Raw genomic sequence first — 15,633 nt, 5'->3', positions numbered from 1 at the left:
TTCATCAAATGTATCTGATAGATTTCCTATCAAGGGTTTGAGTGGAGAAACGTTCCTCAGAGGAGCTGCTGTATTTATTCTGGGGCATTTTATATCTCCAAGGAAAAGATTCATGGAATCCTACAATAACGCAGGTTGGAAGAGACCCCTGAACACCATCTCTGTCCCACTGACCTTTATGGCACCCCAAGGAGTAGCTGATGGCATTTGTGCTCACTTGGGTTCATCTCACCACATGCACACACTGGACATGCACATGATGTGTATGTTTGCAACTCATCTGTACCATGAAAACAAGGACTTTTCACCTAGTATTTCATAGAATATTGGAATGTCCTGAGTTGGAAGGACCCAAAGGATCATGGAGTCCAACTGCTGTCCCTGCACAGGACACCCCACAGGTCACCCCGTGTGTCTGAGGACATTGTCCAGTCTCTTCTTGAACACTGTCAGGTTGGGGCTGTGACACCTCCCTGGGGAGCCTGTTCAGTGTCCAGCACCTCTGGGGGAAGAACCTTTTCCTCATGTCCAACCTAAACCTCCCCTGACACATATTCCTGCCATTACATTGGGCTCCTTCACTAGTCACCACAGAGAAGAGATCAGTACCTACCCTTCCTTCTCCCCTTGTGAGGAAGCTGTAGCCACCATGAGGTCTCCTTTGAGTCTTTTCTTCAGCTCTGATGGTGAGAAACCCCTTGGTTTGCTTTCTGAAGCAGAAAAGAGAAGCCATGACATCCAGCCTCTTTCCCTGCAGGCTGCAGACACCCATCTCGCTTCCCCACCTGCTCTCACCCAGCATTTCTGCACCTTCACTGCTGTGTCTGCACCCTCACTGGCTGCTCTTTGGCACACAAACCATGGGCTGATCCAGCTCCCTCTGGGTCACCTCTTGCAACACAGCACTGCCCTTCCAGTGACATTTCTTCTTCCTCATATCCATTCCTCACCTTCCAAGTAGACTTCTTTTTTCTCTTTCCTGCTTCTTCCCACTATCAAGAAAAGCTCAACCATCTCACAAACTGCCCTTCATGCAGGGAATCAACCTGTTAGGCTTCTTGTGGTCTTTTACCTGACCAGAGAGAAGTCACCTTGCCATGATCTTCTAAATCCCATGAGTGCTGCTGGCCTTTCAGCTTCTCTGACAGACACGACCATGTCCCTGCCGATGTCCCGTCATGTTCTCCGGTGGGATGGACATGACAACCTGTCTCTCTTCCTGGGTAGGGCCTGTGGGCACTTGGGCAGAGGTTCTTTCCCAGCCATGTCCCTGCTGCTGGGCTGTCACCTCCAGACACAGAACTGACCCCACTGTCCCCTTCACAGCCACATGATTCTGACTGGATTATGAGTGTCTGAGACTCAGCTGTCCTCATAATACCGAACCCATCCATCCCCCTCCCCATAGCCCAGTGCCTGACCAGATAACAGTATGCTTGTTGTATCAAATTAAACAAATGTATTTCCCTCTAAATGCTTGAGTGGAGAAACTTTCTTTGCAGTAACTATTGTTTTTATGTTGACATCATTTCTATTTCCTCTTCTGCCTCTTTTTTTTTTTTTTTTTCTTCTCTGCAGATATTCTATATTCAAAAACGTGTCCAGGGGAAAGATTCATTGAATCTTAGAGTCAGTCAGGTTTGAAGAGAGCCCTGAACATCTTGTTTCACTCTCCTTCCCAAAGCAGGGTGACCAGGTGAGGTTCTTCAAGGTCTTCGCTCAGGTTTGCGTCAACTCCATCACAGCACAGGAGGGAGAGTAAAGACCTTCAGCAGTTTTGGCCCAAATGCTGGTCACTGGGGGATGACACACTAACTGCACAGATGACACTGCATCACAGATAATATTTGGGCTTGATGTTTCAGTGAACTTCCCACCAAGCATCCACTTCTTCAGCCCAAACAGCATCAATTGGGCTATAAGGGCACCACGGGAGACCATGTCCAAGGCCTGGCACAATTTCATACACACAACGTGCCTGTCTCTCCCCTGCCCATTTTGGTTCACAAGTTTCTTTCTTGTCCTTCAAGTGCCTGCAGATGGCTGCAGGAGGACTTGTCCCATCACCTTCCCAGGGACACAGGCAAGCTGAGCAGCCTGTGATTCTCCCCATTCTCCTTCCTGCCTTTCTTGAAGATGGGTTTGACGGATGCCAGGACCTCCTCGATTGCACTGTCATTTTGAAAACACAATCCAGAATCACAGGGCAACTGAGGCGAATCTCACTGGGTCAGTGGGGTTTGTTCCCAGAGTCACACACAGAAATGTCAGGGTTGTGCCAGGTGTCCATAACTGAGTTGGCTTTGTGGACTCTCAGCTGAGGCAGAATCATAGAATCATAGAATACTCTCATAGGAAGAGAGCCTTGGGATCATTGAGTCCAACCACAGCCCAGCTCTCGCATCAAACCATGTCCCTGAGAACCTCGTCTAAACACCTTTAAACCCCTCCAGGGGTGGTGACTCCCCCACTGCCCTGGGCAGCCTGTTCCAATGCCTGACAACCCTTTCCGGGAAATACTTTTTTCCTTATAACCAAGCTAAACCTCCCCTGGTGCAAATTGTGGCCAATTCCTCCTGTCCTATCACTTGCTACTTGGGAGAAGAGACCAAGACCCGCCATATTGCAACCTCCTGTCAGGCAGCTGTGGACAGTGAGAAGGTCTCCCCTCAGCCTCCTGTTCTCCAGGCTTGAACAGCCCCAGCTCCCTCAACCGCTCCTCATCACACTTGTGCTCCAGACACTGAGCAGCTTTGTCGCCTCCTCTTCACTCTCTCTAGTACCTCAATGTCCTTCTTGAGATGAGGGGCCCCAAACTCAACACAGGATTGAAGGTGCGGCCTCACCAGTGCCGAGAGCAGTGGCACAATCACTTCTCTAGTCATGCCGGCCACACTATTCTTGATACAAGCCAGGATGCTGGTGGCCTTTTTGGCCACCTGGAAACATTCTGGCTCATATTCAGCCAGCTATTGCTCGACACCCGCACATCCCTTTCCACCAGGCAGCTTTACAGCCACTCCTCCCTGAGACTCTAGCGCTGCCTGGGGTTGTTGTGACCCAAGTGTAGGACCCAGCACTTGGCCTTGTTAAGCCTCAGCCAATAGGCCTCAGCCCCATGATCCAGCATGTCCAGATCCTTAGGCATGGCCATCCTCATGTCCCACGTCATGAGGAATGGACATGGGGACCTCAGTTCAAGGCAGCACATCCAAGTGCTGTATTCAGGCCTTCATGGAACATGCAAGAATAGCTGATGGTGTCTGTACTGAGTCGGGTTCATCTTATATACATGATATGCATGCTCATATCTCATCCATACAGTGGAAACATTGGCTTCTGACTTACTCATTCAGTGTTCTTGTGTTGAGGGATGAACAGCCTCTCTCAGCTGGGGTGAAGGGCCAGTGCAGGAAAAGGTGGTTATGAGGGGCTGGTCTGTGGTGACTGTGCTGGGCCAGTTTCCCCAGGTTGTCCCATGAACACGGGCACACACCAGCCCCTGCTCTGCTGGTGCTTCAGGGCTCTCCCAGGAGGCCTGGCTGGGAGAGGGCACTGCTGTGTGCCAGCCCTGCACACTCACACACTTCAGCCGTTCACTGGTATTTTCTTCTCTGGGGCATTTGCCAGTTCAGCCCTCCCACCCCCTCCTGAATTGTGCCACCCCCCTGCCCTCTCCCCAGCCGAGCCCGCAGAGCAGCCACACTGGAACTGGAACTGGTCCCACAGCAGTGGGGACCAGTGAGAATGAAGGACAGTGAGAATGTTCATCCAGCCAGCATGCTGAGTGGGTCTCCAGCACAGGCAGCTCCAGACCCAGGTCCAGACTGGCTCCCCAGGACAGCATGAGACATTTGGCCTAGGGGATCCTCAGGAAGGTCCTGCTGCCACAGTGCCAGGGCCACCTGCCCCAAGCTGCCACCTGCAGCAAAGGGTTTCTCGTTCCATGTCTTTCCTGCACACATACAGTGCCCCACTCTTCTCCTGGAACATCCCGTCTCCCCACAGAGCCCTTTCCCAAGAGAGCTGAGCTATGCTGACCTGGCCAGCTGTTCCTGCCCCCCTTCCCATGCTCCATACAGCCCCAACCTGGCGGTGCTGCTCTGCAGAGCAAGTGGGCTGTGGTGCCCAGGGCCATGGGGTGAGTCCGCAGATTCACGTTGGTCAGGGTGGGAGGAAGACCCAGCTCAGGGTGGCTCCTGCTCAGTCCCCCTCAGCACACAGACATGGCTCCTGCAGCCCCAGAGATCCCAGAGAGAGGATTCTGGGCAAACAAGTCAGTGCGGGGTCCTTTATTTCATTTATACACACAAAGATTACAGCTCCTTATTTACACAAAGACTATGGGACACACCAGACAGGTAGATATGGACACAGCCATAGGAAGACAAATAATTTTGCTTGTGAATAGCATTAATATAAGCAAGAAAAACAAACACTAAAGAGAAAAACAAACAAACAAACAAACAAAACCACAAAAGCTACAGAACTCAGGTTGAAATAGTAATGCGTTATATTACAAGTGACATGCAGAAGCAGGAGGTCACTTTATTACTGCTTTTGAAAAGCGAACAGTCATCACTTTCCTTATAGACTCCTTGAGTTCCCTGTTCCTCATGCTGTAGATGAGGGGGTTCACTGCTGGAGGCACCACCGAGTACAGAACAGACACCACCAGGTCCAGGGATGGGGAGGACATAGAGGGGGGCTTCAGGTCAGCAAACACACCAGTGCTGACAAACAGGGAGACCACAGCCAGGTGAGGGAGGCAGGTGGAAAAGGCTTTGTGCCGTCCCTGCTCAGAGGGGATCCTCAGCACCGCCCTGAAGATCTGCACATAGGACACCACAATGAACACAAAACAGCCAAATACTACTAATATACTAACCACAAGAAGCCCAGCTTCCCTGAAGTAGGAGTGTGAGCAGGAGAGCTTGAGGATCTGGGGGATTTCACAGAAGAACTGGCCCAGGGCATTGCCCTTGCACAGGGGCAGTGAAAATGTATTGGTCGTGTGCAGCAGAGCACTGAGAAACCCAGTGGCCCAGGCAGCTGCTGCCATGTGGACACAAGCTCTGCTGCCCAGGAGGGTCCTGTAGTGCAGGGGTTTGCAGATGGCAACGTAGCGGTCGTACGACATGACCGTGAGCATTGAATACTCTGCCACTACCAAGAAGACAAATGAAAAGAGCTGTGCAGCACATCCCATGTATGAAATGGTCATGGTGTCCCAGAGGGAATTCACCATGGATTTGGGGAGACTGGTGGAGATGGCGCCCAGGTCGAGGAGGGCGAGGTTGAGCAGGAAGAAGTACATGGGGGTGTGGAGGTGCTGGTCCCATGCTATGGTGGTGATGATGAGGCCGTTGCCCAGGAGGGCAGCCAGGTAGATGCCCAGGAAGAGCCAGAAGTGCAAGAGCTGCAGCTCCCGTGTGTCTGTGAACGGCAGGAGGAGGAACTGGGTGATGGAGCTGCTGTTGGACATTTGCTGCTGATGGTCATGGGAAACCTGTCATAGGAGGAAAAGATAGTGAAGGTTTAGATGAGACTTCTCTGGGAATAATCAAACCCATTTCCCACAGACCCTCCCACCCTGTCACACAAAGAGACACTTTTCTTTTTCCAGGAGAACGTCCTGGCTGAGCCCTCGTCGGTGCTTGATGAGTGTGCAATGAAGAGCAGGGTCTCTGCCCAGGGGCTCCTGAGGACTCAGCCTGACCCTGTGTGATCGGGTGGGGAGGGGCCAGTCCTGGGGTTCAGCTTTGTCAGCTGGAACCGCTCCTGGTGCAGAAGGGACTGTCAGCATCTGTACCCCCAGGCCTGAGAAACTGAGTTTGAGAGGTTTGGTGTTTCTACAGCTCCTTCTGCCCTCCCACCCTAGGGAGTGTTGTTGGGTGTCAGAAACCCTCAGCATTTCTGCTGCACTCAGGGAGAACAGAGCGAGTCCTGTGAGACCAGAGGGTGCCTGTGGGTCAGTGCAGAGTGAGGGCAGCTGCTCTGTCCCTCTGTCTTGCTCCAGCTGCCCTGGGCTGGCACCTTTCTGAGATGGAGCCTGATCACCCTCCCATGTTACCCTGAAAAGCCACCAGGCACTGCTGAGAACAGAGGGATCCACCTCAGACCATGACAGGTCTCATCCTTTCCTAAGGTCTCAGCACCCAACATTTAGTCCAGGACACACATGGCTCATTCCCCAGCCCCACAGACTGCATTGCCCACACCCCACAGGTCAGAGCAAAGCTGGGACACGTGTGCCCATGGACACACCTGCAGGAAAGGACCCACAAGATCAGGCTGTGGCTCTGCAGCTGAAACTGCCATCCCCAGAGAGCCTGACAGCAAGAACAAGATCCCAACAGCAGTGACCCAGAGCAGGGCAGCAAGAAGGAGAATGCGGTGAGGGTGGGTGTGAGAGAGGCCAGGGCAGAGGCAGCCGGGCACTCAGACAGCGTCACCCTTCCCCAGCTGTGCAGCACCTCCCAGACACCAACACTGCCGGGCAGCTGCTCTCAGCCCCTGTGCTCTGCAGAGGAACTGGAGCTGTGGCTGCACAGGAGCTGCTTCATGCCTTGGAGCCCCCGGCCCTGAGGGCAGAGGCTTTGCTGGGTGGGACAGGAGCCCAGGGGGCTGCTCACAGGAGGGATCTGCACTGCAGGGGGTCACAGGACTTTTCTCTGTTCTCCCTCCCATAACCATTCCGGGTTTGGTTTCCTCTCCTTTCTGATCATTTCCCTGCTGCCTGGAGATTCTCCCCTGGGAGGTGTTTCCCTGTCCATGTCTCTTCCCTGTCAGTGCTCACAGACCATCCCACCCTCTGTGCACTCCCCCTGGCCCTACAGATCCTGCCTGTTCACAGGGCACTGCCTGGGGGCATCTTCCTGTTTGCAGGCTGGAAAACAGGACAGGTCAGACTAAGGCTGACGGGTCCAGCCAAGGTGATGCAGGTGCTGTGCACAGGCAGAGGGGTGGTGAAGGGATGTCATGAGCCTTCTGGCAGATGTACTGATCACTCAGAGCTGCAGTTCAGGAGTCTCAGTGACGTGTTTAAGCATGAGAGCTCATTTTCATTTTATCCTTTCCTGCACCCCAACCCCTTGGGAGAGGAAACTGAAAAGACAGGCTCAGGAAAGCTCCTTATCTGTCTGGTAACCCTTGCACTGATCTTGTCCTTGAGGCATCCCCTTGGAAAAATCCTGCAGGTGATCTGGAGCTGTGAGCAGCCCTGACCCACACAGCACCCTCTCCACAGCAGAAGGACCCTGTCATTTTGGGTGTCACTCCTTCCCCCCACATCTTCTCCCCTCAGTGTTGTTGGGCTCTCCCGGGCAGGCTGAGCGCTGACCCTGGCAGGCGGCAGAGTCCCTGCCCGGCACAGCCCTGGGGTGCAGGGACCCTGCTCTGCAGGACAGCCCTGGGCACCCCTGCCTGCACATTTACATTTACACCCCACAGCCACCCTGGGGAGAACGCAGCATTCACGTCTTGACACTCTGACAGTGCAGAAGGCAACCCCTGCTCTGCAGCACATCCTCCCCTCTGATCAGAGAATCTCTGAGAGCTGTACTTACATCTCTCGCAGGCTCTGCAATGTGACAGCTTTCTGAGATCCTACCAAGATTTGCAGATGCAATGCCCTGCAGCCACAGGCTTCATATCTCTGAAGATTTCTCTCCAAGTGACATCTCAGCATCCTCCCACCCCAGACTGTGTTTCCTTCTCTCTGCCTGGCTCCTGTGCCCTCGGTGCTGCAGGCAGAGCCCTCAGCCCTGCTGCGTGTGCAGAGGAGCTGCTCCTGGGCAGAGCTGTCTCTCTGCAGCGCTGCCGCTGCCATGAGCTCCCTGTGTCCCAGGAGCCCAGCCCAGCTCAGCAGCACAGGAGCAGCCCAAGGCGCTTTAATGACCCCTCTGGTGGGTTTGGTGCTGAGTCCATGGACCTCAGACCCTGAGGGGAAGCTGAAGAAACTTCTCAGGAAGTCCAAGTCAGATGCAAACTCCAAAGTTTCCTGTAATATTAATGGGTCCCACTGAGGGACACAACTGAAGAACTGACCCCAGAGTTTGGTTAGAGCAGAAAACTGGAGGTAGAGATGACAGGTCAGAAAAGCAAAGTAAAGGTCTCTCTGATGCTGCGTAACCCTGGATGTGTTTCATTAACCAAAGGACTAAGCCCTGACCCCCAACCCTGGGGAGTCAGATCCTGTCCCTCCCATGTTGCCCAGGGCCCTTCCTGGGACAGTGTGATGTGGGGCTGTGCAAGGCCAAGGGCCGGACTATGGTCCCACACCTCCCAGGTTCCTGGCTGGGGACAAGGAGGGTTTGGAGCTCATTGACAACATTTCCTGACACGGGTGACTGAGGAGTCAGTGGGGTGAGGTGCCCTGTGGGACTTCACACTTACAAACCAGAAAGAGTTGGTCAGGATGGAACAGTCAGGGATGGAAAGTGGAGCTGAGGCTCCTGGGAGATGAGAACAAGGCCAAGAGCAGGATTTCAGGAGAGCAAGCTTTGGCCTGCTGAGGGACCTGCTTGGGTCCTATGGGATATGACCTTGGTGTCTGCAGTGCTTTTCTCTCTCATCTCCTCCCTCCTCTCTCCCACCTGCTGTTGTGCAGCGTTTTTTACCCTTTCTCAAATACAATATCCCAGAGGTGGTGCCAACATCACTGAGTGTCTCAGATTTGGCAAGGAGTGGGTCCATCTTGGAGCAGCTGAAATCGGCTCTGTCTGACATTGGTCAAACTCCTGTTGTCTTCCCAGAGAGGTGACAGCTGTAGCACACCCACACCTACCCCCAGTTCCAAAAGTTTGTCATTTAAACCCAATAGAGAGTGACAATGTGTTGGGTGTTACAAACTACATGATCATGTAGAAGAAATGGACAAGATCTTCTGTCAGCAACTCAAGGAGGAAGTCACCAGTCAATGAGCAGGTTCCTATGGGGAACTGTAATTGCTCTGACATTAACTGGCCTGGCAAAGTGGCAAGTGCCATCAGTCCAAAGGATCTTGGGCCAACTGCTTAACGTGTCTGCATTGTGGGCCAATGAGAGTGATGCTCAACTGGATCTGGAACTGGGAAACAAGGAATAGCTGGTGAGGGATGTGAACATCACTGTCCACCTTGGCTGTTGTGACCAGGACACAGTGGGGTCCCAGGCACCAGAGGGGAGGGAGGAAGGCCAGCAGCAGAGCACAGGCTGGTGGGTTCCAGAGGAGAAGACTTTGACATACTGGGGGATGGTGGGCAAAGTGGTGACATGGAAGTAGGTGTGAAGGGTGAAGGAGCTCAGGAAATCTGATCAGCCTTACAGGACAGGCTGCTCCAAGCACAAGAATGATCTCTCCAAGTACCCATGGAAAGAAGCATTTAACTCATGAGGCTGCTGATCTGAACCGATAGAGCTCAGGGCACAAAGGCAGCACACAGGAGGTGGAAGCAGGGGAAGCTAAAAACGGGGAATTTAGAAACCTTGGCTGTGGATGCAGAGAATATGCCAAAGCTGCCCTGGAATCGATACCTGCAGGGGAGGCTGAGGGCAGCAAAATGAGCTGATACAGCTTCCTTACAGAAAAAGACCAGGGTAACATAGACCTGCTCCTAAACTTTGTAAGAATAGAATCAGACAGGACTGAGGTTCTTCATGGCTTCTTTGCCTCCATCTTCACCAGCAAGGTCTCCTGGACTTTGTTCCTGAAGGCAGGAGTCTGGAGAACACCCAGCAGTGGATGGGGCTCAAGTCAGGGGTGACCTGAGCAAACTCAGACACCATTACAGAACAGGAGATGGGTCCCTTTACCAGCTCCTGAACACAAGTATCACTGCGCTGTGGCACCTGAGATTCCCAGGAAAACCTACCGGTTGGTCCAGAGGAGTGTGACTCCTCCTGATGTGTCCTGGCCTGTCTCCTCACTCACATGGTGATTTAGGCACCCACTTTTCTGACATATTCAGTCTTTATCAGGAGATGCAACACATCAATATGAACTGGAGGCTGCTGATGCCACCTGTTCTGGAAAGAGAGGGAAGGAAGAGCAGAGAACGAAATAGAAGAAATTTGGATTTATTGCTATTTATTTTAGAAATGCTCTCTGTTTGGCTATTCCTGAAATCTCTCTAATCATCCACACCAGACTTGAAGCCTTTAGGAAAATTATACACAGAGCCTTGGCTTGTAAGAGCATTTTGTATGTCAATGAGCCCTCTGCTGCCATGATCCTGAACTGCAGATACCGAGAGAATGAACAAACCTCTAGTGAAGTGAAAGGCAGAAGCAAACCCCAAGTTTTGAGGGTGTTTGGACCCCATGAAGGGCCATCACTGACACAGCTGTGAAGGAAACAACCAGTGCAGGTCCCTGTCCCTGGAGGCTGGTGGAGGAAAGACTTGGAGACACTGGTTCCAGGTGGTGATGGCCATGTGGAGGTGGCTCTGATACTGAGGTGTGGAATGACCTTAAGACCCTTGAGGTTTTATGGAAGGTATATATTTTACCTATTTACGACATCAGAAACACAGGGAAGATTTTCACTTAATACCAGTGTGTATTTCCAGTAGCTGTGAGCTTGGTTAAATGCAGTAAAGTGTTATATATGCATGAAATTTCTAGGAACACCTGTACATATTCATAACAGTTAAGGGTTAGCTCTCTGTTACCTCTTTAAGTCTTTACGTGTTAGTTCTTTAAGTGTTAATTAGTTAATTGTTAATTCCCTGTATCAAGGTGGTGAAGGTGAAGTCACCCTGCCCAGGGTAGGGGAGGATGTGGCTGCCAGCACCTCGGTACCACCCTGGTGTGTACATGGGGACAGGCACAGTGGGGCACAAAAGGTGCTAAGGAGCCATCACTGCCCTGTGGAAGCCTCTGGATCTCAGGGGGATGTGCAACTGCCACGGTGGGGCATTGTGATGTCACTGGTGATGTCACAAAGGGCCCTGCCCAGGCACCCCTTTAAATATGGGGCAGGGAGGCGGTCACCCCACCATGGCCTGGTCCCAGTGAAAGAGGAGATGTGGCCACTCTCGCTGCCACTGTGTCCCATCCCTGGAAACCGTGAGGCCACTAAGAGCCAAAACTTCCCATCCCTGGACACCTTGGGCCATTCAGGGCAAAATTTCCTGTCCCTGGACCCATTAGGGCACCAAGACCTAAAATGTCCCATCTCTGGACCCCTTGGGCCACCAAGAGCCAGAATGTCCCATGCCAGAACCCAGATATCCTATGTATGGAGACAGTGGGCCACTAAGACCTAAAATGTCACATCCCTGGATCCAGGATGTCCCATCCTTAGACACCTTAGGCCACCCAGGCCCAGAAGGACCCCATGAAGCCACCAAGACCCAGATTGAGCCATCCTTGGAAACTTTGGGGACACCAAGTCCTAAGATGTCCCATCCTTGCATCAAAGATGTCTCATGCCTGGAGACTTTGGGCCATCCAGGCCAAAGTGTCCCATCCCTGGACCGTGTGAAGCCACCAACACCCAAGATGTCCCATCCATGGACACTTAGGGCCACCAAGATGCAGGATGTCCCATCCCTGCACCCAAGATGTCCCATCTCCAGCGCTCTTGGGCTACCAAGGTCAAGATGTCCCATCCCTGGACCCCGTGAGGCCACCAAGACCCAGGATGTCTCATTTCTGCACCCTTTAAACCACCAAGACCTAAAACGTCCCATCCCTGGAGACTTTGGGCCACCCAGACTTATCATGTCCCAACTCTGGATCCAAGATGTCCCATTTGCAGCCATCTCGGGCCACCAAGACCTTAAATGTCCCAACTCTTGGATCCCTTAGACCACCCAGGCCATCCCTGAACCCCTTAGGCCACCAAGACCTATAATGTCCCATCTCTGGACCCCTAGGATCACCGCAAGCCAGGTTGCTCAATGTCAGACCTCCAATGTCCTATCCCTGGAAACTTTGGGCCACTCAGATCAAGATGTCCTATCTCTGCTCCCAAGATGTCGCATCCCTGGACACTTTGGGCCAACAAGATGTAGGATTTCTTCAGATGTCCCATCCATGGACACTTTGGGGACACCAAGACCCAGAACATCCCATCTCTGGCCCCAAGATGTCCCATCTCCAGCCCCCTTGGGCCACCAAGACCTAAAATTCCCCAACACATGGACCACCTAGGCCAACATGTCAATTCTGTGGATACTTTGGCCATCAAGACCAAGATGTCCTGTTTCTGGACCCCTTTTGGCTACCAAGACCAGCATGTCCTATATCCAGCCACCTTGGGCCACCAAAATGAAGATGTCCCATCTCTGGACCACTTGGGCCACCGAGAAACCAGATGTCCCATCTCTGGACATTGTGAGGCCACCAAGACCCCAGATATCTCATCCCTGGAGCCAGATTGTCCCATCTCCAGCCCTCTTGGGCCATCAAGAGCCAAAATTTCTCACCCCTTTATCCCTTGCATTACTCAGGGCAAGATGTCCCATCCCTGGGGCCCTTAGGCCACCAAGACCTAAAATGTCCCAGCCCTGGACACTTTGGCCCACCAAGACCTATAATGTCCCAACTCTGGATCCAAGCTGTCCCATTCCTGGACACTCTGGGGACACCAAGACCAGGGCCCGGGGGGACAGGGATGGGACATCTTGGGTCTGGGAGACCAGAGGCATCCAGGGATGGATCATCTTGGGTTTCAGTAAATCTCCAATGGGTTTGTGAGATCTGCAATGCGTTGGGGGATCTCCAGTGGGTTTTGGGGATCTCCAGTGGGTTGGGGATGATCTCCAATGGGTTTGGGGATCTCCAATGGGTTGGGTTGGGGGATCACCAATGGGTTTGGGGGGATCTCAAATGGGTTGGGGGATCTCCCATGATTGGGTTGAGGGATCTCCAGTGGGCTTGGGGGGAATCTCAAGTGGGTTGGCAGGAACTCCCATGGGTTTGGGGAGATCTCCAGTGGGTTGGGGGGGATCTCCAATAGCTTTGGGGATCTCCAATGGGTTTGGGGGATATCCAGTTGGTTTGAGGGATCTCCAGTGGCTTTGGGGGGATCTCCAATGGGTTGGGGGATCTCCAAGGGTTTGTGGAACTCCAATGCGTTTGGGGGGATCTCTAGTAGGTTGGGGGCCATCTCCAATAGGTTTGGGGATCTCCAATGCATTTGGGGGATCTCCAGCGGGTTAGGGTGTATCTCCAATGGGTTGGGGGATCTCCCATGGTTGGGTTGGGGGATGTCTAATGTGTTGAAAGATCTCCAATGGTTGGGTTGGGGGATCTCCAAGGGGTTGGGGTGGTCTCCAATGGGTTGGGGATCTCCCATGGTTGGGATGGGGAATTTCAAGTGGTTTGTGTTGGTGGATCTCCAATGGGTTGTGGGGTCTCCCATGGTTGGGTTGGCGGATTTCCAATGGGTTTGGGAGATCTGCAATGCGTTGGGGGATCTCCAATAGGTTTTAGGGATCTCCAGTGGGTTGGGGGTGATCTCCAATGGGTTTGGAGATCTCCAGTGGGTTGGGTTGGGGGATCATGAATGGGTTTGGGGGGATCTCCAATGGGTTGGGGGATCTCCAATGGGTTGGGGGGGATCTCCAATGGGTTGGGGGATCTCAGGTGGCTGGGTTGAGGGATCTCCAGTGGGCTGGGGGATCTCCAATGTGTTTGGGGGAATCTCCAATGGGTTTTGGGGGATATCCAGTGGGTTGGGGGGGATCTCCAATGGGTTTGGGGATCTCCAATGGGTTTGGGGATCTCCAATGGGTTGGGGGGGATCTCCAATGGGTTGGGGGGCATCTTCAATGTGTTGGGGTATCTCCAATGGGTTGGGAGATCTCCAGTGGGTTGGGGGATATCCGGTGGGTTTGAGGGGATCTCAAATGGGTTGTGGGATCTCCCATGGTAGGGTTTGGGGGGTCTCCAATGGGTTTGGGGGGTCTCTAATGGGTTTGGGGGATCTCCAGTGGGTTGGGGGATTGTGAGAGTTGGTCTGAAGATGGAGCAGTATTTGCCTGACCATCGCCATCAAGAACTGAGAGAACTGAGGCCCTGACTGAAAGAACAGATGGACAATGACTTGGAGAGAGGCCCAAGGAGAAGCATTGTGTTGAACTGTTTTCTCCGATATGGGGGGTCTCCTGCTTACAATGGCTGCTGTGTGGACTTTGCTGCTGCTTCAGCCAAACTAGCCCCCGCCTCCTGAAAGCTATTGTCATGAGGGTCTCTTTGACCCAGGAACAATAGCTGCCGTCCAGAAGATGTGTTCTCACCTGCAGCCTCAGTTACACATGTCCCTCACCTGCTCCCTCAAACAATGGCCAACAAAAAGGAGCATGCCCAGCAGCTCGCCAAGGGTCTTGAGGTCACCCAATGGACCAGAGAAAGACCCCTGAATGCTGGACATGTTGGCAAATAAAGCTTGAATCTTTCGAGCCTGCGCAGTACGAGCCTGGATTGCAAAGTCTAGGCGGAGACTGCCCTAAAACAACGGGAGCAAGGGGGGGTGAAGAAGCATAAAAGGTGACTCCAGAATGGACACCGTTGAAGATCTTCCCATCAGAGGATCCTGAATCACGGCGGAGAACCGGCAGGACTCCGTGGGACCGGAGATCAGAGGGACACTTCTGGAACTGGACTGGTAATAAACGCAACCTCATTTCTCATCTTTTCCTTTACTTTTCCCCGTTTCTTTCCCCTTTCTCTTTCTTACTCTCTCTCTCTATCATGTGCCACTTCACGGGCAAATTAATAAAGCAACACTGCTTGATTGAACTATAACCCCTTGGCTTTTTGGTCGCCTTAATTTTGCACTCTGAGATCAAGGTAAAAGAACCATCACGAGTCCATCATCGATGGACCGTGACACCCGCCCGCTCCCATCCCTCCCGCACCTGCACACAAGTGCTGCCCCGACACAAACCCGCGCTGACACCCCGGCGAGGCAGCAGGAGGGCAGGGCGGGGGCTGCAAGCAGCAGGAGGACGGGGTCCCAGGGCTGCCGTGGGGCCTCACAGCCCCTGTTCAGGGAGAACACGGCTCTGTGGCTGTGACAAGAGTGCTCGGGGTCTGTGACGGCCCAAGGCAGCAGGAGCAGCCCATGGAGACTGGGGCCCTGGCAGAGCCAGAGGAGAGGGCATCCCAGCCTTGTGTGTCCCAGAAAGTGGCTCCGCACCCTGTGCTGGTCACTGGGGAGCACAGCTGCCTGCTGATCATTGTGGGAGGTGATCTGGGGTGTGATCCCCTCTGGGCCATCTGGAGTTTAAAGGGCACGGTGATGACCTTAGGGCTCACATCTGTGGGGTCGCAGCCAGGACTTACCCTGGCACAGCAGCTCTGTCATGGCCTCTGCACTGTGGGACCAGCCTGGCCCAGGCAGGGCCTGGGGGAAAGAGCAGCTGGGGAATCTCGGGGTGAAGAGATGGGCACTGGGGAGCATCATAGGACCTGTTAGAGAGTCATTTTGACTAGAAACTGCCTGTGGCAAGCAGGATGGAAACCACCCCAGGGGTGTTTTTTAGTCTCTGCTGCCCCTGATCAAACTCAGGAAGATTTCCTGATGCCTGGGCAGACACAAACCAGCTCCAAGTCAAAGTCCACTGACATTTTTAATAAGAACAAATATGATACACAGTGGAAAAAAGGGGAAAGTAGAGCAAACTGTGCTGTTTGTGCTGC

At 53.1% G+C, this 15,633-nt stretch overlaps 1 protein-coding gene across 1 annotated transcript; it reads right to left on the bottom strand.

Annotated features, from left to right (window-relative positions):
* Positions 1 to 2,723: 2,723 nt before the first annotated feature.
* On the bottom strand, positions 2,724 to 5,317 carry LOC135577731 (olfactory receptor 14J1-like). The gene is made up of 2 exons (XM_065047852.1): positions 4,643 to 5,317; positions 2,724 to 2,939 (listed from the first exon to the last, which is right to left on the bottom strand). Exons 1-2 carry the CDS (start codon positions 5,315 to 5,317, stop codon positions 2,724 to 2,726), a joined length of 891 nt encoding a protein of 296 aa, XP_064903924.1.
* Positions 5,318 to 15,633: the final 10,316 nt, after the last annotated feature.

This window comes from Columba livia, unplaced genomic scaffold (genome assembly GCF_036013475.1).
Source record: "Columba livia isolate bColLiv1 breed racing homer unplaced genomic scaffold, bColLiv1.pat.W.v2 Scaffold_135, whole genome shotgun sequence".
NCBI lineage: Eukaryota > Metazoa > Chordata > Aves > Columbiformes > Columbidae > Columba > Columba livia.
This window is presented reverse-complemented; position numbering and strand designations above follow the sequence as displayed.